The sequence below is a fragment of the Lipotes vexillifer genome, unplaced genomic scaffold (assembly GCF_000442215.2).
Source record: "Lipotes vexillifer unplaced genomic scaffold, Lipotes_vexillifer_v1.1 scaffold1129, whole genome shotgun sequence".
Classification (NCBI taxonomy): domain Eukaryota; kingdom Metazoa; phylum Chordata; class Mammalia; order Artiodactyla; family Lipotidae; genus Lipotes; species Lipotes vexillifer.
This window is the reverse complement of record NW_006789022.1, coordinates 906,171-925,919: the sequence shown is the minus strand read 5'-3', so window position 1 is coordinate 925,919 and position 19,749 is coordinate 906,171. Positions and strand designations below refer to the sequence as shown.

The window sequence follows — 19,749 nt, the reverse complement described above, 5'->3', positions numbered from 1 at the left end:
ACCCGTGGGGTCCCCTGGCAGGGCACTGAGACTGCCAGGGAGATGAAGTCATTGAGGCGTTGCAACTTTGAATCTCGTTTATGTCATCAGAGTTCTCTGACCAAATAAAGTTTCCTTTGAGAAGAAGTTCTGTAGCTTGGAAAAAAAAGTTTATAAAAGCGCTAACAGTCCAGTTGCCTCATTTTATGGATTGGAACACTGAGGCTCAGGGAGCTACTAGGATTTCTCCAAATTGATCGTTTGAGGGCAGGCTAGGATTGAAACCCAGGGCCTCCTGGCACTGTCTAGAGCAGGATTGTTCAGGCCCACTGCAGACCAGCCAAGCCCACATTTCTGGGCTGGGGCCTGGAGACTGCAGCCTCATTACTTCTTCCCTCCTCAGGGTGATTCTGATGCCCATGGTATATAGGCCAGTTCCAGTCTTGGGGATGCAGCTCCCATCTCCTGTCAATGGAGCCCTTCAGCCTGGACAGAGACACCCCCGCCTTTAGGTGGACGTGGCCCGCCTCCCATGAGCCTGCCCTTTCCCCACTCTGGGGTTCACTGCGGTGTGACCCACCCACCTCAGCCACCAGGACTCCTTCTTTCTCCCTTTATTGCCTTTCTCTCTCTACCCTTCACAACAGCGTCTTCCCTTTTTAGCAGAACACAGTCATCCCTGAGCCCCAGGCTCCTCGGCTACAGGGAACCTCCCCCTCCCTGAGAGCTCCCCCGCCCACTCCTCAGAAGGTGTAGGCCCCCACGAAGACGGTGAGTCTCAGTACAGAGCTGGCCCGGTAGCTCATGAGGGAGTTCATGGTGACCATCTCGAGGTCCAGCACGTACTCCCGGGGGCCTGTCACAGGCCGCGCGAGGACCAGCATGGCGCTGACATTGTTGATTTGCTGCAGGGTACAGTAGGTGGGGGGACACGTAGATTGCGTCAACCTACGCACCAGGACCCTACCCCGCCATCACCTCCCTGCCCCGAGTCTGGTATCCACAACCAGTTGGCTGTGAAGTGGAGAGAGCCCTGGTCAGCCTGGGACCCCAGGCGCTCATCCAGACCTGTGACTCCCTCGACATCTGCACCCGGGCTTCTGCCCTCAGAAACATCCCGCTGGTGCTCTTCCCACCCTTTCCAGCTAGTTCTTCATTTGTCTAACCATGGTCCACTGATTCAGGACCAGGTGTGAGACTCGGGAGCAGTGGGGCCTTTGGTGACCTGGAGCAGGCAGATTCCCCTTCAAAGGCACTCAATTCCAGAAAGAGAAAACCAGCACTGGTACCAGACAAACCCTTAACACCCCTCTCACTGTGTCACATCCGGACCCTGCCCTCCTCCCACCTCCACCAGCAGAGAGCTGGATTCTCAGACCCCAGGCCCCTACGCCAACCCCTGCTGCCTCTCTCTCCAAGATCCAGCTCCACTTGCTTGCCCTTCCCAGACTCTGCTGTGTCTGTTACCTCCAGCCTCTCATGCTAGTCCTTTGTTCTAAGGGTGAGGCAGTTGAAGCCAGATACGCAGACCAGCACAGGGACTCAAAGCCCAGTGTCTGAGTGCCTTGCTAGAAATGTATTTAACAATCTGTAGTTTGTACCAAGGGAATTTAGAACACTCCTACCTTGCTACAGAAATTCTGACCCCTGGGGGGAGGGACACCGAGAGAAGAGGCGGGGCATGGTGGCATAGTTGCGTCTCCCACTTAAGGTTTCCTGGAATTCAGTTTGGGATTACGCAAGTCAGTTGAGGGACTGGGTTAGGGGAAAGCCTTACCCTAATGTAGAAGTCTCCCTGCGAGTTTCCAGCACGGATCTGAAAAGCATTGTAGGCGCCAGGGTAGACAGAGGTCGCTTGGATTTGGAACACGTCGGCTGGTACGCTCCGCTCCGAGGTGATGCTCATGTAGCGGTGCACGATGGACGAGGGCTGCTCCCGGCACAGGGGGTTGGAAGCCGGACAGAGGCAGCGACTGGAGACCCCGAGATGGGAACACGAATGAGGTCATAGCCCATCCTCCAAATCTGGCCCACCCCCAGAATTAGGGATTCCAAAAGGATCCTCCCACTCCTACTGTAACAGCATGTGTGGTTTAGTTGGACTACAACTCCCATCGGCCCTCAGAGCACTCGGCAGCCCGAACAGGCGCCAGTCAGCCGCAGAGCTCTCTGGGAGTTGTAGTTTATTCTATGGCCTGGTGTCGAGTTGACTCACTTGTCCGACACCTGGACATAGGGCTCCACGCAGCGGTTGGTGTCCACGCAGCGGTAGCCCCCGTGGAAGTTGACACACGTTTGGGCCTCAGAGCACTGGTGCGCACCCGACTCACACTCGTCAATGTCTGTGCCGGGGGAGAGGGGCTGGAACCCGGATACCAGGCCACCAGCCCGACACCACCCTGCCCGCTGCACCGGGGCAACCTGTACCTTGGCACAGGCGCGTGGCCAGCAACTGGTAGCCCTGCGGGCAGTGGCAGGAGAAGCGGCCTGGCTCGTTGACACAGCGGTACTGGCAGAGGTAACTGGAGTAGCTGCACTCATCGATATCTGAGGGGGTAGGAGGCGGGGGCGGGGCTGAGGACTGGGCTGCCGCAGTCCTCCAGCTCAGCCCCACACATGCTCATCTCATCGACTGAGCCTGGCCCCAGGTTAGGCCCTGCGGAACTCAGCAGCGGACAGAGGGTTCAGGAAAGAACTGCCCAGGGGACTTTCCTGGCGGTCCAGTGGTTAAGACTCCGCGCTTCCACTGCAGGGGGCATAGGTTCCATCCCTGGTCCGGGAACTAAGATCCCAGAGCCACGTGGCCAAAAAAAAAAAAAAAAAGAAAGAAAGAAAGAAAGGACTGCCCAGCTCACAGATCTCTCTTTGCCCCAGGACTATAAGGTGATACTAAATGAGAGCACTGTGAATCTAGAGGTTTGGCTTTATATCCTACTGACTGAGTTTGGCGGGGGCAAAAAAAAAAAAAAAAAAGAAAGAAAGAAAGAAAGGACTGCCCAGCTCACAGATCTCTCTTTGCCCCAGGACTATAAGGTGATACTAAATGAGAGCACTGTGAATCTAGAGGTTTGGCTTTATATCCTACTGACTGAGTTTGGGGAACCTCAGTTTTCCTGTCAATAAAATCAGTGGCTTAGACTGATGAGCCCTCGAGGCATCCCAGCCTGCTCTGGGTTTCAGTACTTTGTCCGAATCCTGCAACCTACAATCCGCCCAATTACAGTCACCTCCTGCTAACTGTGAGCCGCAGAGGCAGGAGCCAGGTTTTCTCCTCTGTGCCCCTTATGCTGCCCGGCACCTAGCCAGGTACCAATGCGGCCTTCCTCGGCAGCAAAGCACAAAGCATAACAGAAACAGGGCACGTGGCCGGTTGACACGGAGTGAGATAGAGCCCTGGCCCCATTGGGCAAGTCACTCAACGTCTCTTCATTGTAGTATTTTATCTTAGTTTTTGTAATCCTCCCAACAAAACTTGAGGGAAGTATTAATGTCAATTTGCAGAGGAGGAAAAACTGCTATTTATCTCATAGGATTGTTGGCAGGATTAAATAAGGCCAAATATGTAAGGAAAGCATACTGCACAGGGCAGGTTCTCAATAAATGCTAATTCACTTTAAAGCGTCGCTGCTTGGGACTTGGAAAAGTCTGTCGTCATTTTCTCACTTAATTCTCAAGACAACCTATTCTACAGAAGAATAAATGGACTCAGAGAGAAGAGAGACGTGCCCTGGTCCAGGATTCGCATGCACGTCAGCCTGATTCCCAGGGAGGGGGGCACCTACATCTTCGTTCAGTCTCCCTACTGAGCTTCGGTGGGGATCTAACTGCTCCTCTCTCTGCCTTCCCCACGAGGCTGGGAGTTCTGGTGGGCAGCTCTGTAGGTGCCCAGCCACCAGCTGGGGTGGAGTACCAGGAGGCACATGGGTGCAGGATGGACGGGACGTGGAGGCATCAAGGGGAGGGCTGTGTGGCAGGAGGTGCAGCATGACACAGGGCCTGGGGGACCAGTGGAGGGACACGCGGCAGGGGTGGAGCTCTCACCACTGCAGGAGAAGCCATCCCGGTGCAGCTCATAGCCCTGGTGGCAGCGACACAGGAAGGTCCCATAGGAGTTGAAGCAGCGCTGCTCACACGGGGCCCCCATGTCACATTCGTTCACATCTGGGGGCGCCGGGAAGAGGGGGAGGGGTGAAAGCCGAGGAGCAGCCCAGAGCCCCCGCTGCCCCTGGGCTGGTCAGGAAGGGAGCTCCCCCCACACACACCACCCTGCGCAGGACCCAGAAGCCTGGCCCAGCCCGGCCTCACCCACACAGGAGCGGTTGTTGGGCCCCAGCTGGAAGCCCGGCTCGCACTGGCATCGAAAGGAACCAGGCAAGTTCACGCAGCGGTGCTGGCAGTAGCGGTAGCGGCACTCATCTATATCTGGGATGGAGGCAGGGGAAGGACAGCAGAGGGCAAATGTCAGGTGCGGCCCAGGCCAGCTGGGACTCGTCACCCGTAGTCTTGCTTGTGTCTGGGCTGGGCCAGATCAGCCAGGACTCACACATACACGCATACGGTCCTGTGCTTGGGGACAGGAAGGCAGAGGTGGCAGGGGACTGGGGTGAAACCTGGGGGTGGGTTGGAATGGGGATCAGGTGCTAGAGTGAGAGCCAGGTCATGGGCACAGAGCAGGGACCAGAAAGGCTGCTCCCCAGACTCACCCACACACTCGGGCCCGATCTTGCGGTAGCCGTCGGGGCAAGTACACTGGTAGGAGCCAGGCAGGTTATGGCACTCCTGGCTGGGGCGGCAGTCGTGCAGGGCCTGGGCACACTCGTCCACATCTGCAGGAGACACCACTCAGCCCCCGCCTAGCAGCCAATGCACCACCCGACACGACAGACACCTCAGTATGGGAGCACACAGGTCAGGTACCACTTACATGGATGTGTGGGTGACTGATGCACCCACAACAGGAACACGTGGACCCGCCCAACAGCACAAGTAAGAGTTTACCAGCTTGGAGCCAATGAGAACAGCACCCCTACGCTGGGAGACCTCATGCCAGGGAAGTATAGGATAAGGCCCTGCCCATACTCCCAGAAGCACAGATTCCAGGACCTTCCTCCAAGGCCCGAGGCACCCAGGGGTGGGTTGCAGACCAGGAAGGGGCAGGGGCAGAGGCTGAGAGGCAGAGCCCTTGCAGTACGTCTGCAGCAGTGAAGGCGAGGGTCCCAGAGGCTGGCTGGGCAGTATAACAGGAGCTGGGGCCACCTGCGGCAGGCCCCATGCAAAGTGAGGGTCTGGACAAGGGTCTGGATGTTATCCTAGTGGCCCTGAGGAGGCTCTTGAGCAAGGGAGGAACATGAGGTGTAAGTTTTTAAGATGCGGTGAGAGACGCTCGGTAGAAGGGTTGGAAGCCTCAGTGCCAGGGTGACCCTTACTCACCCGTGCAGCTCTCTTGCTCATCAGGCTCATAGCCCGGGAGGCAGGGGTTGGGGTGCTCAGCAGGGGGCACTGGTGGTGGTGGTCCCTCGCCATGCAGGTCACTGATGACAGCAGCAGAGCGGGGCAGGCACAAGTAGCCCCCATAGTGGTTGATACATTTCATTTCCCCCTTGCAGGCCTCCGGGATGGTCAGGCACTCATTGACATCTGCAGAGAGGGGCCTGCTGGGCACAGCCAGTCTCCTGGGCCGGCCGTGGAGGGGGTGGGAGGCAGGAGCCCATCTCAGCCTTCTCTAAGCTGAGTGACCCGGGCAGGGCCTTCCCTCTCTACTCAACAAGCTAAGGCTGCCTGCCCAGGACCCCTTCCCAGGGCCTGCCAGGGCTGATGGTGGGGCGGGTGTTCCTATAGTCACCCCCATTTTCTTGCCCCCAAGAGGGTCTCTGTCCCTCCCCAAAGCCCTGACCCTGACTCAGCCTAAGAATGATGTGCAGGCCTCCTTACCCACCCCCACAGGCACTGCTCTCCTGGAGAACAAAGCTGGGTAGGACAAAGCTGGATAGGACAGTGATTAGAGGAGGTATCCAGGGCAGCGCCCTGTTGCTCTCTAGACTCCTGAGTGGGTGGGGAGGGTGGCGGGCAGGGTATCCTGGGTTTCTCTGAGAGGGAGGGGCCTGGATGGTTTCTCCACCCCTAGCCGAGCTGGCCCCCTGAGAACCAGAGCTGGCCACGGCCAGGCAGAGCTGGGCAGGAGACAGAGCAGCTCTTGGAGGTGGGGTTGCAATCCCCTTCCCAGTTCTCGGGGGTGGGTCAGTCCCCCAAGCATCCTCACCCCGGCAGTGCTGGCTGTCAGGGTCCCACTCATAGCCGTCTGTGCATTCCTACAAGGGGACCAGAGGTGACCAGTGGTCACCCCTGGCCCCCTCTAGCTGACCAGGCCAAGACCAGGGCCCAAGCCTGGCCACCCTCCCCGCCTGCTCCAAACAATGGCCCCAGCTGCTCCACCAACCAGGGGAGGGGAGAATCTTCCCCAGCAGCAGCCACCCCAGGATCCTGGTTTCTGTGTCCCAGCCCAGCCCAGCCCAGCCCAGGCCAGTGACGCCACTGTCCCCACCGTGTAGCTGTCGGGCTCCTCGGAATCCTGGGGAGACGCTGCCCCCAACAGCAGCAGCAGCGCCCAGAGCAGAAGAGACGCGGGGAGGCAGGAGGCGAAGGGGAGCATCCTGGGGCTGGGGGACGGTGGGCGGGGGTCAGGGCGCCTCTGCCACAGCAGCGCGCATTCCCGGTACCAGGACTCAGAGCCGTGGCCCCGGTCGCCTCCCGCCCGGAACCGTGCTTGGGGCCCCGAAGCCTCCCAGGGCTGAGGGCCGACTCCTCACGCAGGCCGGGGTTCAGGGCCCCCCCGCCCGGGGCCGCCCCGCCCCCGCCCGGTCCCCCAGCGGCTCCGGCCGAGGAGCGCGGGCCTCTCGGCTCCTTGCTGACGCGACTCGGCCGAGACTCTGGCTCGCGCCCTCCCCCCATGGACGGCCACTCACTTGGGCCCGCGACGGCCCCGCGGCCCGCGGCTCCGGCGGCTCGGCTGGCTTCGGCAGTGCCTGCGGCAGACGGACAGGCGGACGGCGCAGCTCCCTGGACGCGCGGCCCCAGGAAGCGCCCCCCGCCCGCCCGCCGCCGCGGGACACCCCCCACCCCCCGCGGACGCTACGCCGCGACGAGTAGGAGGGCCGCTGCGGTGAGCCTTGAAGCCTAGGGCGCGGGCCCGGGTGGACCCCGACCCCCCACTTCTCCGCCCCCAGCCGGCCGCAGGCCCCCACCCGGTCCCCCGCGGCGCCTCCCGGAGCCGCCTCCCAGCGCCGGGCCAGGGTCCCCTAGCGCCCTGTCCTGGGGGCACTGGCCCTGATGCCAGGCCCCCTACTCACTTAGGAGCCCCCACGCTTTCACTTTGCGCACCCCAAAATGTCATCCTGCGCACCTAGACCCTACCTAATCTGCGCCCCCAGAATTCCTGTGCACTTAAGGCCGGGGCCCACAGACTCTTTCTGCGCCTCCCAGAATGTCATCCTGGGGACCTAGACCCCACCTAATCCTGGGACTTCCAGATCCTCACTCTGCACCCTCCAGAATGTTATTCTGTGCACGCGGACAGTCACTCTGGAAATACCAAAACTTCGTCCAGGGTCGCCAGACCCTCGCCCTAAGAAGAGACGCTCCCGGGTCCAGAACTGTCCATCTCGGTCCCTTCTCCTCTCCATCCCCAGGGCTGTCTTCAGCCAGGCGGTCCCTTCACTCCAGAACGGCCTCCTGCGAGCCCTCAGTCCGAGAGGCTACCTCAGTTTGGGGCGGGGGCGGCAGTTCACTTCTGGCCCAGAATGAATGGAAGCCCCTGAGAAGGCGGGCAGGGCCGAACTCGGGCGTGCAGGACGCCAGGGTCCGGTGCCATCGCCTTCCTGGCCATCCTCCCACCAGCGTCCCCCGACCCTACACACACACACACCGCCCCCAGTCCCCGGGTTTCTGCATCCTCTCCCAAGCAAAGGGAGAGCCCTAAGGGGAGGAGTTTGGGCGGAGCTGGCTCCCAGGAAGGGGTTGGGGTCTTGCCCTGGCCACTTCTCAGGGCGGGGCCAGACGGGAAAGGGCTGCGTGTCTAGGGGTCCCCCGCCTGGAGGCAGACAGCGTGTGGGAACTGCCGAGCCCTCGGTTCCCTTTCCCACCCCCGTTTATCTTCACTATCGCCCCGCCCAGGGAGGGGGTGTAAGTAGGAGAGGACTTAACGGTGGGTCCTGGGGTGAGCCTTCCGGGTGCGGTGTGAACTGGAGAGCACCTCGCCACCCCGAAATCCTTCCCAGCACCATCCCCCAACGTGGGGGGAAGGAGGCTAAAAATAATAGTTCTTTAAAACCAAAAAGACAGACAGTAACAAGTGCTGGCGGGGAGATGGAGAAATTGGAACCCTCATACACTGTGGGTGGGAATGTAAGATGGGGCGGCCACTGTGGAAAACAGTCTGGCAGGTCCTCAGAAATGTTACCATGTGACCCAGCGATTTCACTCCTAGGTATATACCCAAGGGGATTGAAAACAATTCACACACACACACAAAATCTGTACAGTGTGCATAGCAACACTATTCATAAGAACCAAAATATAGAACCAATCTAATGTTCATCGATTGATGAAAGGATAAGCAAAAATGGTAACACGGTGGAATGTTATTCAGCCATAAAAAGGAATGAAGTACTGATATATGCTACGACATGGGTGAATCTTGAAAATAGCACACACTAGTTGAAAGGAGCCAGACACAAAAGGCCACATATTCCACTTACTTATATGACACAACCAGAATAGGCAAATCTGAAAGACAAACTAGATGAGTGTTTGCCAGGGGAAGGGGAATGGGGAAATGACTTCTAATGGGTATGGGGTTTCTTTTTGGGTGATGAAAACGCTCTGATATTAGACAGTGGTGATGGTTGCACCATTATGCAAATGCGTGAAAAACCGCTGAATTGTACACTTAAAAATGGTGAATTTTATGGTATGTGAATTATACCTCAATAAAGCTGTTATGTGAACCTCCAGCTCTGAGGGCTGACATGGGGCTTTAGTCATAGGTCACACACAGCCAAAACCAGCTTGGGAAACATGCCTGGGATCTAGAATCATGAAGCCAGGTACCCCTCTGTGGATGGTCTGTCTACTGTATTTTAATAAAGGCAGCATCACTCTTTTTTCCAAATAGAGGAGTCCCTTGGCTTACTATCCAGGGTGTGTGGGTGGGGGGGCGGGGGCTGGGTGCAGCAAAATGGGATCTCACAGCTTTGGGAAGATTCCTAATGAATGAAGAAAAGAGGTGGTGAGCTCATGAGTGGATGGATCCCTTCCCGTCGCTCCCATCCCCATGCAACCCCGAGAAAGCCAGTTTTTTTCTCACCCATCTCTGGTATTGGGTGCTGGTTGCCAGCCTGGAGGCCCATATGGGAGCTCCCCAGCCCAAGGACCCACGTAAAACCAAGGCAGAAGTAACAGGTGTGAACACCCCTGCCCAGCCCTTAGCCTCCGGCCTTACTCTGTCTGAGATGCCAACCCTGCTATCTTTCTGCCCCCTCAGGCCCACCCACACCCCTCATCCCCATCCCCAGACTGTGATAGGAATGAAGAACAGAAGGAGGTAGTAGATGCCACTTGCTGTCCCCTGGACCCTGAACTTTTCTATTGAAAACCGATGATGACCAATCGCTCAGTCAACAAATCCCCACTGAGCCAGCTCTGTGCCCAGCCCCTTCCTGGGTGCTGAGGACACAAGCAAGGCAGATACTTCCGGTGTGGTTGGGACGCAGATGCCAAGTAGGCACAGGCACAGCAGGGGCTCAGGGAGCTGCAGGTTACACCACAGGATGGGTGAGCTTCTTGGAGGTGACTTCTGAGCTGACTGAGCTTTGTAATAGGATGAACAAGAATGCTCTCCGGGGGCCACTGACCACCATCCATCCCCCCAGTCATCAGGGCCTGTGGCTTCCATAGCCCCCTGTTTCCCCCTCAAGGCACTGATGGCCTTATATTGTCACTGCCCACTTAGGATCTGTCTCCTCCTGTCCCCTTAAGGACAGATCCATCTCCATATCCCTAGAATTGCCCAGAACAGGGTGGGCAGAGAGCCTCTGTTGAATAAAGGGGTGGAGCGGGGTACAGGAAGGCAGGGGGCCATGTAGGGACAAAAGCCTGAAGGCCTCTTGTGCTTGGGGGTCCTCCTCCCCATCGCAGCCTGGTTTCCCCTTTGTGGTTTCTCCAGCTCCACCCTCTCAGCCCCTCCACCTTGGTCTGCATAGCTTCCTGCCGCTGACACTCTGGTCTGCGGCATCATGTCACTAACTGTCCATCTCTCCTATCTCCTGGCCCTGTTGGTGGCAGGCCTGGCCCAAGGCATCAAGAGCTCCCTCAGGGGCCAGGTAAGTGTCCCCAACCTGCTCCCCATGCCTGGGGCTCACCCCCTCAGAAACAGTGCTTTGTTCCTATTTCTCAGAGGGAGCAACTGAGGCTGGAGAGGTGATTGACGTGTCCAGGCCCACACAGGGAGAAGAGCGGGTGAACCGGCTGCTCCCCTAACCCAGTCCTGGCACGTCTGGGAGCTGAGGTGTGGCCCCAGCGATGACTCCTCACCTCTCCCCCTCCCCACTGCCCTTGGTTGTTTCTCCAGGACCCAGGTCCCCAGCCTCTGGAGCTGAAACAGGTCTTCACGTTGTTCCAGATCCAATACAACCGGAGTTATTCACACCCAGCAGGTATCATGGGGCGCAAATGTCTCCGGCCCAACCCCCCTTCTCCCATTTAAGAGACAAGGAAATCAAGGCACAGGGTGGGGAATGTGCTTGGCCAAAGCCACTCAGCAGGACAGTGACAGGGCTGGGGGTGTACTCCCTGGTTTCCCAAATGCACAAGTGGGGACAGGATCATCCTTGGCTACGAACCTGGAGGGAGGCGGCAGCTGTTGAGGGTCTGACTGGTCCAAGAGGATCCTTCGCCTCCAGAGCCACTTTCCTGTGACTGCAGGCAGCAGGCAGGAGGCCGCCATCTAGTCATGAGTTCATTCAGTGAACACCCAAGGATACCCATTTTGTCCCCAAGCTGGGGACTCCCTCTCCACCCCCCAGGAGTAGCCAGCCCTGCCCCTGCCCTCTGGATCTCATCTCCCATAGGGGGACGGTCTGTGAGCACCTTTCAGCCCAGACTTCCTGTGCCACGGACCTGTACCCCACCCTCCCCCGCCTCGTTCCAGCCACAGACTTGCGGTCAGAGATGTGAAGTACAGAGAGCGATAACCTGGCAGGATGCCGGTCTCTAACCATCCACTTTTCCCTTGAGCCACTCTGCCTTCCGACCCTTTACTTGGCTGCTCCCCCAGGTGGGCGGAGATACTCCTCTTCTGGCTTCCTAGGAAAACCCAACCCTGGGGGTGCTGGGGAGCCATTTCCTTGGCCCAGGTGTCTGTAGCAGGGCCTGCAAGGACCATGGGAAACAGAGCCAGTGCTCACCTGGGCGAGTGTGGATGACAAGCCAAGCCAGTGACCACTTCCTACCCCTGGGGGCTTGGGAGCCAGCCTAGGACAACCTCCTTTTGGTCTAGAGCATGCTCGCCGCCTGGACATCTTTGCCCGAAACCTGGCCAAGGCTCAGCAGCTGCAAGAGGAGGACTTGGGCACAGCTGAGTTTGGGGTGACTCCATTCAGTGACCTCACAGGTACCAGGACCCCCTCCTGGCCCCTAGGTGGTAGGTGGGGAAGCAGAACCTTCTCCAGGGATACTAGCAGATGGACAGGGCAGGTTTTTGGCTTTTGTCTCCCAGAGGGACTCTGAGGACCAGAGGCCTGGGTGCTTGGCCCAAATCAGAGATCAGGGGCAGGAACTCCGGAGGCCAAGGTCGCAGCCCAGCTCAGGGGGAGGCAGCAGGTGCAGGGGAGTGCACCCCAGCAAGGAACCTGGCCTCTCTCTAGGCCTCAGTACCCTTGCCTTTCTGTCTCCCAGGGTATTAGGGGGACTCAGATGGCTGAGGATGTGGATGGCTGAAATGAGAGGCAGACTGTGGGGGAGAGGGGGTAAAAACTGCGAAACTTGGGGGCCCCATTTGTCTCCCAGAGGAGGAGTTTGGCCAGCTTTATGGGCATCACAGGGTGGCTGGAGAGGCCCCCAGTGTGAGCCAAAAGGTAGGGTCTGCAGAGTGGGGGCAGTCAGTGCCCCCGACCTGTGACTGGCGGAAGAAGGCTGGCATCATCTCATCCATCAGGAATCAGGTATCTGCCCCCATGCAGCCTGGCCCAATCCAGCCCTGGTGGCGGGAGGGGGAGGGGAGGGGCAAGGCCTGCATTCCCTACCCCCACCCCCATCCTTCTACCTCTAGCAAAACTGCAACTGTTGCTGGGCCATGGCAGCAGCGGGCAACATCGAGGCCCTGTGGGCCATCAAATACCATCAGTCTCTGGAAGTCTCTGTGCAAGGTATGGCTGGGGGAGGGGACCTGTGTGATTGAGGCGGGGATGCCTGAGGCCCGGGCACCCACACTGTCCCTGCTTGCACCAGAGCTGCTCGACTGTGACCGCTGTGGGAATGGCTGCAAAGGCGGTTTCGTCTGGGATGCGTTCATAACTGTCCTCAACAACAGTGAGTGCCTGTCTCTTGGGGCAGCTGTGTGTGTGTGTGTGTGTGTGTGTGTGTGTGTGTCGGGAGGGTGGGGGTGGGATGTTCCAGAGCTGAGCCGAGTCTCCTCCGGGGCCTTGCTCATGTCCAGGTGGCCTGGCCAGTGATAAGGACTACCCATTCAAGGGGAACGGCAAACCCCACAGATGCCTGGCTAAGCAGCACAAGAAGGTGGCCTGGATCCAGGATTTCATCATGCTGCAGCCCTGCGAGCAGAGTACGGGCAGGATGGAGACACATGGGCGGGCCCAGGGGGGAGAATGACAGGGACAGACGGACCAGGACAGACAGGGCTACAGACAGAGATGGAGGGATTTGGGGGCGGGGGGCTGGGCGTGGGAAAGAGAAAGAGATAGAGACACCTATGAGCCGAGAGCAGGGGGCACAGGACAGGCAGGGCCTGACGGCACCTTCCACCTCCAGGCATCGCCAGGTACCTGGCCACCAAAGGCCCCATCACTGTGACCATCAACATGAAGCTTTTGCAGGTGGGATAAGGTAGGGAACTGGGGGGAGGGGTATATAGGGCAGGTGGCCTCTGACTCAGCCTCTCTGCCCCTGCAGCAATACCAGAAGGGTGTGATCAAGGCCACACCTACCACCTGTGACCCCCAGCTTGTGGATCATTCTGTGCTGCTGGTGGGTTTTGGTAAAAGCAAGTTGGTGGAGGGGAGGCAGGCAGAGGCGATCTCACCCCGGTCTCATCCTCATCCTCGCAACTCCATCCCATACTGGATCCTGAAGAACTCCTGGGGCGCCAGCTGGGGTGAGGAGGTGAGTGTGATCTACTGGGGGCAGGAGGACAGGGCCGGACAGACCTCTCCCCACTGTCTGGCCCTGATGTCCCCTAACTTCCTAGGGCTATTTCCGGCTGCACCGAGGGAGTAATACCTGCGGCATCACCAAGTACCCGTTCACTGCCAGAGTGGACAAACTCGTTAAGAAGCACCAAGTCTCCTGCCCTCCCTGAGCCCACCTGGCTTCCCCTCAGCTCTCTCATGCTGTGCCAGCTACCTCCCTGCCCACCCCACCCCAAGGTTTTTGCCTATTCTCCCAGTGTTTCTGCTACGGATTGAATAAACCTAGACAAGACCCCTGTCTTCGGAGTGGACTCAGCTGGGGTGGGGAAATGGATGCGGAGTACATAGATACCATTCTCTGACATGTCCTAGTCCCTGCAGGGCCAACGGACACATACATCCTTAGACACTGTGACACTCAGAGATACACGTGTGCAACCTGCACACACTCCCACATGCGGACCCATAATTATACCCACTCACAGCCTCCTCCAAAGTCACGGCAACTTTATTGTCAATGTGGGCAGGGCAGGGGGAGGGGGCCTCAGTCATGACAGAGACGCAGGAGGCAGCCACGGAGGGTGCCCATGTAGCGGTCCCAGAGGGCCTGGTGCCTGCAATGATAACAGTAACGGGATCGGCTGACGTTTACTGTATCCCCCTCGTGTCATGACACTGCTCTAAGTGCTCTCTACACCTTCACTTGTTTGATCCTCACAATATTCCTATGATCCTCATTATTATCACCCCCAGCTTATGTACGAGGGGACTGAGGAAAGGAGAGGTTAAGGAACCCGTCCAAAGTCAGGGTCACAGCTTCCAAGAGGTGGAGCTGAGACTCTAGTCAACACAGACTTCCACCTCCAGGGCGACAGAACAGAGAACTCTGAGTCTGCAGGAGGGCTAGGCTCCAGAAGGAGGCCGGAGGAGTGAGGAGGCCTGGGGTGTCTCACCGGAAGCCATCCAGGGAGTGGACCGATGCCGAATACTGATTCAGGAAGAGTCGCACATCATTCAACGGCCAGTGGTCGGAGCGGCAGGGTTCCACGAACTGTGGGTCCGAGGTAACATCTAGCACTGGTACAGCCCAGGGACAGGCCAGGATGGGGATCAGAGGGCAGCGGGCAGGACAGCTCACCTTCTCCACAAGGTCCACAAACAGGTCTCTGACATCCTTATTGTGGGTCAGCTTGGCGGCCACATTCACCAGCCCCCGGGACAGGTTCTGTGGGGCAGGGAGCCTGGGAGTTCTGCCTTCTGCCCAAGAGGCCGGGGGCTGAGCCCAAATCTATCCACCTCCCTCAATCAAGTAACTCCCCATTGTTTAAGAGCTGGCTCCCCCTTCACAGGCAGGCAGATGGAGCAGCAGCGCCACCTGCCGGCCAATCTCAGGCATGAGCAGAGCTGCCCGGAGGGGACAGTGCTCTGGACGATGCCAATGGGACAGAGGCTGGATTGGGCCACAGACCTTGAAGTTGGCTTCCATCTCAGAGAAGACCCCGAGCTTTCCCCGGAGGGCAGTGCACACCAGGCTGCAGGGAGACAGGGTCAAGCCCAGAGTCGCCTGGGCCCCCACTTCAGGCCCCGCCCCATAAACCCCAAGGGTCACCTCTTGTGCAGGTCCAGAAGGTCCTTGTCAGCCACAAGCACCTTGAGCTCCTTCAAGTCCTGAAGAAACTCCTTGTCTAAGTCCATGTCCATGTCATCCGCCTGGGGGTCTGAGTGAGGTCCATGAAGGGAGTTGGGGTGGGAGATAAAAACCCCTCCTGTGACATCCCAAGCCTTCCTCCCCCACCACCTCATTGCGCCCCATGAGACAAAAGAGCAAGTGGAGTGTGAGGGACGTGGAGTGACTGGCCCCAAGCCATAGCGAAGCCGTGGGCCCTTTGTCTGCAGACGTGTGGGTGGGAACACTGGACTGGGAACAGAAGTGGCTGGGGAGGGGCCCTGAAGAAGAAAGGATGCTGGGAACAGGGGCCTGCAGGAGAAACCGCTGGTGGGAGGCCAGGCCCTGAGAAAGTGAGGAGGTGTCCAGGCACCTGGGTCAGTGGGGGCCTCACCAACGGCTCCGAGGGTCCAGTTCTGGATCATGAGCTCAGCACAGAAGGCAAAGTCCCCAAAGCTCAGATACTGCAGTTTTTTCTTCCCTGTCTCAAAGCGATTGTTGGCAAAGAAGACGATGGCTGCATAGTCCCTGCAGGGAGGGGAGAGTGGGCTCATCAGGGCTTGAAATTCCTTCTTAGCAAGCAGCTCCCACCTGCAACACTGGCTGGCACCCGAGTTCTGGCCTCTCTCTACCCTAACTCACTGTGTGATGTGTTTCAAGTCACTTTTCTCTGGGCCTCCTCATCTGGGCAAAGAGAAGGTTTCAGCCCAGGTCTCCTAAGGGACACAATGGGAGACCACAGGGTAACAGCTACCATTCACTGAGTACATACTAAGCCCCAGGGGCTGTGCCATCATGGGCTTTCCATGTGGCACCTCACAATAGCCCAGTTGGTGAATGGCTGGGCTGGGATTCAAACCCAGGCCAGTCTGATCCAAAGTACAGACCAGGAGTGGGATAACCATTCCCCCAGCCCAGCCAGGAGGTCAAGCGGGTTGGGGTGGGGAATATGGACCAGCCTCAGGGGGCAACGAAGGAGTGTGCAGGAGGGGGAGGTAGCTGGCTCCTCACCTAGCCCCTCACCTGGTCCCTCACCTGGCCAGCCGGTCAGACAGGAGGAAGTGTTGCTGGATGTTATCGACCAGGGAGCCCCGCATTTCCTCCACCACCTTGAAGACTCGCTTAAAGTTGTCAAACTGCAGGGCAGTTAGAGGAGGAGAGAGGACTGGTCAGAGGTTGCTCACCCAATAAGCTGTTAGGTGAACATCCCTCTATCACCTACCCACCTATCCAGTCAACAGACACTGATGGAGCATCTGTTATTCCTTCAACAAACTATTAATTATTAATACCTGTTATCAATTCAACAAGTGTTCACCAGCTTCTGCCATCTTGCCTTGGATACATGTTTACTCACTCTTATCAATAAATTCACCCCCATTTTAGCATCATGCTCTCTAGTTCTTCACTAATTTGTGCTGAAACTGACCCTCCTGGCTAAGCCCCAGGAAAGCTAAGGTCAGATCTGGGCTTCTGAGAGGTCACTCTGGCTGAAGAGTAGGGGATGGCTTGGAAGGGCCAAAAAGAGAGCAGAGTGGATATGAAGCCAATGCCACCGAGGTGCTTGAGGAGCCTGGAGGTGGGGCAGTGACCAAAGGGATGGTGTGAAGGGGCGCGCTGCAGATGAGTGTGGTGTCCACCTGTCTCCGGCAGCTCTTGAGGGTGATGCCTGTTTTGGTGCTGATGTCATCCAGGTCTTTCTTGGTGCCCTTGGACAGCTTCTTGCCCAGCACCTCCCGCACAAAGGCCTCGTCAAAGGCATAGTACCTGTGAGTAGTCAGGGGATACTGCTGACTTTCCATAAAGGAGGCGAAAGGAGAACTGGCAGGACCTGGGTTTGGCCCCTTCTGCTCTCAACTTTCTCCCGGCCTAGATAAGCCCCGTCCCTCCCTGGGCCTCATTTTCAGCCTGCAAAATGGGTATATGGCCAGACTGGTTGGCGTCCCCACCATCCCGCCAGGTGAGCACCTCTCGATGAGCAGCGCCTGTCGAGAGGGCGGGATCTGAAAGATGAGCTGGTGCAGCAGCTTGGGCGGGGCATGTAGCAGGCGCTCGAGCATTTGGAAAGTACGGTAGTGGTCCATGGTGTCGCTCTGCAGCACCGCTGCTGTGGCGCCGGTCTGCTCCAGGATTCCCGAGCGCACCCTCAGGGCCACCGCGTCGCTCACTGGGAAGTGAGCGCTAGCATCAGGCCCCGCCCCGCCGACCCCAGAGGCCCTTCAGGGATTCCAGCCCCGACCCCTAGGTATTCGGTACTCCCAGGTCTCTGCCCACTGCCCTATAGGATGCCTACTCCTGGCTCTGCCCGCTCTCCCATCCAAAACAACAGCTCCGCCAAACCGACACCCACAGACGGTCCCCCACAGACCCGAATAACCGTCTAGCCAGAGGCGATACACGTCCTCGTCGATGAGGGTCGTGTTCCCCACGAAGATGTCCAGCTCGCTGGTCATGGCGACGCCCGGACCCGGGCGCTACCGCAGCGCCCCAGCAGGAGCAAGCACTGCCCGGGCCCGGCGCGCCGCCGCCGGGCCACTTCCGGGAGCACAGGCATTCGGCTCCCGGCACCCGGAGCCAGAAAAGGACCACTTCCGGGACAGAGCGAGTCGGGGCAGGAGCGGCGAGGAAAGAGGCGGAGGCGGAGGCAGTGGAGTAGCCCCGCCCTCCTCCCAGCGGGAGGGGGAACCTCAGGCTCTCAGTCCCCACCCCAAGCCACCCTCACCCCGGCCACGTTAGCGGGAGGGCGTCCAGAGTCAAGGTCTCCGGCCAGTTTGACCTATCCCGGCAACCTCTACCCTCACATCCTCCTGGTTTTTCTCTGCCCTTTTCGGGGCCTCCCTACTTTGACCTGTATCCTAAATTTAGGGGCTCCACTGGGCTCTATCCTAAGTCTTTTCTCTGAAAAAAAGGTGTCTGGCTCGTCCTCAAGGGCTCTTGCTGGGTGGGAACCCCTCAGTCCATCCTGCAGACGAGCCCCTCTCCTGAACATGAGGCACCTGTTCCCATGGTTTTAACCCCTCCCCCCCCCACACACACTAATGACCTCTCTTATTCTGCAGCTTAGAGCTCTGTCTGCAAGTCCACATCCAGACGGCCACCTATGTGTGACTCCACTCTGTCCCCCACAGGACCTTCAAAAGCCAGACAGACCTTTCGGTCTCCCGAATCTGTTTCTTTCCTGCGTTCCTATCTTAGTGACAGCCCCACCATCCACGCGGTTCTCATACCAGAAACCTGGGCTTTCTCCCAGACTCCTCTCTCCCTACATTCAGTTCTGCCGATTTGCCTCCTGAATATTTCTAGTATCTGTTCTGTCCTCTCCACCCCCACTGGCACTGTCCCAGCTCACTCCTTCTGCATAGCTCTCCTTGCCCATTGATACAGTGTTCTTAGTAATCTCTCTGCCTACATCCCCTCCCTGTGGTCCATCCCACACAGAGCCGTCCAAACAACCTTTTTACCAAATGCATATTTTAAAATGTTACTCTCCTGCTTAAATTCTTACTGGCCTGTGTAAATGCTCCAGCCTGGTATTGAAAACTCTTAAAAATCTGGCTTCTGATTACCTTTGTTACCTCCCTTCCTTCTTACCACTTTCTCTAAGCACCTGCCTTTCCAAAACAAACAAACAAAAAACCCAAAAAACAAGCTACTCTCACTGTTTCTAAAGCAGCGAGGCTCTTTCAGACCCCAGCGATTTTCATCATGCTATTCCCTCTCCTTGAAATAGCTCTCTCATTACTTGCCAAAGTCCTATGCATCTTTCAGGGCCCCTCGGATATCACCTCTTTTGGGAAACCTTTTGCAGGTAGGGGGCGGTCCCTCAAAATGTGCTCTTCTTCCATTTGCTTTTTGTTTAACGCAGCTTGTCTTCTCTGCCAGATTACAATCTCTTTAAGGACAGTATAAGGATATTGATCAAGTTTGTTTCTGCATAAGCCTTACATACAATAATAGTTCATTGAACAAAAGAATCCCTTGTATGCCCCTCCCACTGGGCAGGACACGGTCCGTGAGAGGGAGAATAGGCTGATGGTGAGCCAGGACGTTTGGACTTATGTTTCCGTGGACTGGGAGCGATGCTCAGTGAGCCGAGACTCTTGAGTTCGAGCAAAGCTGGGAAGGAAGGAAAGGCGATCCGTCTGGATTTCGTCCGGGGGTGGGCAGGAAAGTCGGGGGCCGACCCCCGAATCTTGGTTCTCAGAGGGAGCTCGAGCTTGAGGAGGTTTCGAATTGGAAGGTACGAAGCTTCTAGTTTGCGGTTGACTGCCGCGGATGTCAGAGAGGCGGGTACCGACCGTTCGCGAGAGTCGGGGACTCCGCGGTCCAGAGTGGGCGGGGAAGGGCCTTGCTCCAGGCTCCTAGGCACCGCCCCCTTCCGAGGGAGCTGGCTCGGATTGGCTGTTCTTCCTTGACGACATGCGGCCCCGACCCGGCGCGCGCCCCGCCGCGTGCCCACCCCCGCGCGGCTGCTGCAGCCTAAGCTATCTCTACCACAGCCTGTCCGCGGAGCGGGTGCCTGAGCCCCAGCGGCGAGGAGCTCGTCGTGGGGCTCCTGGGCCGCGGCGGCGGGCAGGCGATGCTCCAGAGGCTTGAGCAGCCATGGAGGCCGAGACGGGCGGCCTGGAGGAGCTGACGGATGAAGAGATGGCGGCTCTGGGCAAGGAGGAGCTGGTGCGGCGCCTG

At 58.1% G+C, this 19,749-nt stretch overlaps 4 protein-coding genes across 5 annotated transcripts in view; 2 read left to right on the top strand and 2 right to left on the bottom strand.

Annotated features, from left to right (window-relative positions):
• Nucleotides 1-132: 132 nt before the first annotated feature.
• Nucleotides 133-7,210, bottom strand: EFEMP2 (EGF-like fibulin extracellular matrix protein 2). Its single transcript, XM_007461978.1, has 11 exons — nucleotides 6,942-7,210; nucleotides 6,521-6,635; nucleotides 6,239-6,287; nucleotides 5,410-5,616; nucleotides 4,683-4,805; nucleotides 4,285-4,401; nucleotides 4,021-4,140; nucleotides 2,407-2,526; nucleotides 2,195-2,321; nucleotides 1,757-1,952; nucleotides 133-884 (listed from the first exon to the last, which is right to left on the bottom strand). The coding sequence occupies exons 2-11, from the start codon at nucleotides 6,626-6,628 to the stop codon at nucleotides 723-725; spliced, it is 1,329 nt and encodes a 442-aa protein (XP_007462040.1). The 5' UTR covers nucleotides 6,629-6,635; nucleotides 6,942-7,210; the 3' UTR covers nucleotides 133-722.
• A 3,058-nt stretch (nucleotides 7,211-10,268) lies between these two features.
• On the top strand, nucleotides 10,269-13,567 carry CTSW (cathepsin W). Its single transcript, XM_007461977.1, has 10 exons — nucleotides 10,269-10,355; nucleotides 10,604-10,688; nucleotides 11,531-11,644; nucleotides 12,040-12,194; nucleotides 12,302-12,398; nucleotides 12,481-12,561; nucleotides 12,689-12,814; nucleotides 13,021-13,085; nucleotides 13,162-13,371; nucleotides 13,457-13,567. Exons 1-10 carry the CDS (start codon nucleotides 10,269-10,271, stop codon nucleotides 13,565-13,567), a joined length of 1,131 nt encoding a protein of 376 aa, XP_007462039.1.
• Nucleotides 13,568-13,887: 320 nt separating this feature from the next.
• On the bottom strand, nucleotides 13,888-17,641 carry FIBP (FGF1 intracellular binding protein). 2 transcript variants are annotated; one of them, XM_007461976.1, is made up of 10 exons: nucleotides 17,432-17,641; nucleotides 17,032-17,230; nucleotides 16,704-16,830; nucleotides 16,099-16,199; nucleotides 15,458-15,591; nucleotides 15,007-15,115; nucleotides 14,866-14,929; nucleotides 14,536-14,622; nucleotides 14,351-14,448; nucleotides 13,888-14,011 (listed from the first exon to the last, which is right to left on the bottom strand). In XM_007461976.1, exons 1-10 carry the CDS (start codon nucleotides 17,514-17,516, stop codon nucleotides 13,942-13,944), a joined length of 1,074 nt encoding a protein of 357 aa, XP_007462038.1. In that variant the 5' UTR covers nucleotides 17,517-17,641; the 3' UTR covers nucleotides 13,888-13,941. The 2 variants fall into 2 exon arrangements, with proteins under 2 accessions (XP_007462038.1, XP_007462037.1); XM_007461975.1 differs by having other exon boundaries at nucleotides 13,895-14,011; nucleotides 15,437-15,591.
• A 2,024-nt stretch (nucleotides 17,642-19,665) lies between these two features.
• CCDC85B (coiled-coil domain containing 85B) overlaps nucleotides 19,666-19,749 on the top strand; it is a 1,125-nt gene continuing 1,041 nt past the window's right edge. The window contains exon 1 of the mRNA XM_007461974.1: nucleotides 19,666-19,748. Coding sequence (XP_007462036.1) covers nucleotides 19,666-19,748 — 83 coding nt within the window. The remainder of the gene's footprint in view (nucleotide 19,749) is intronic.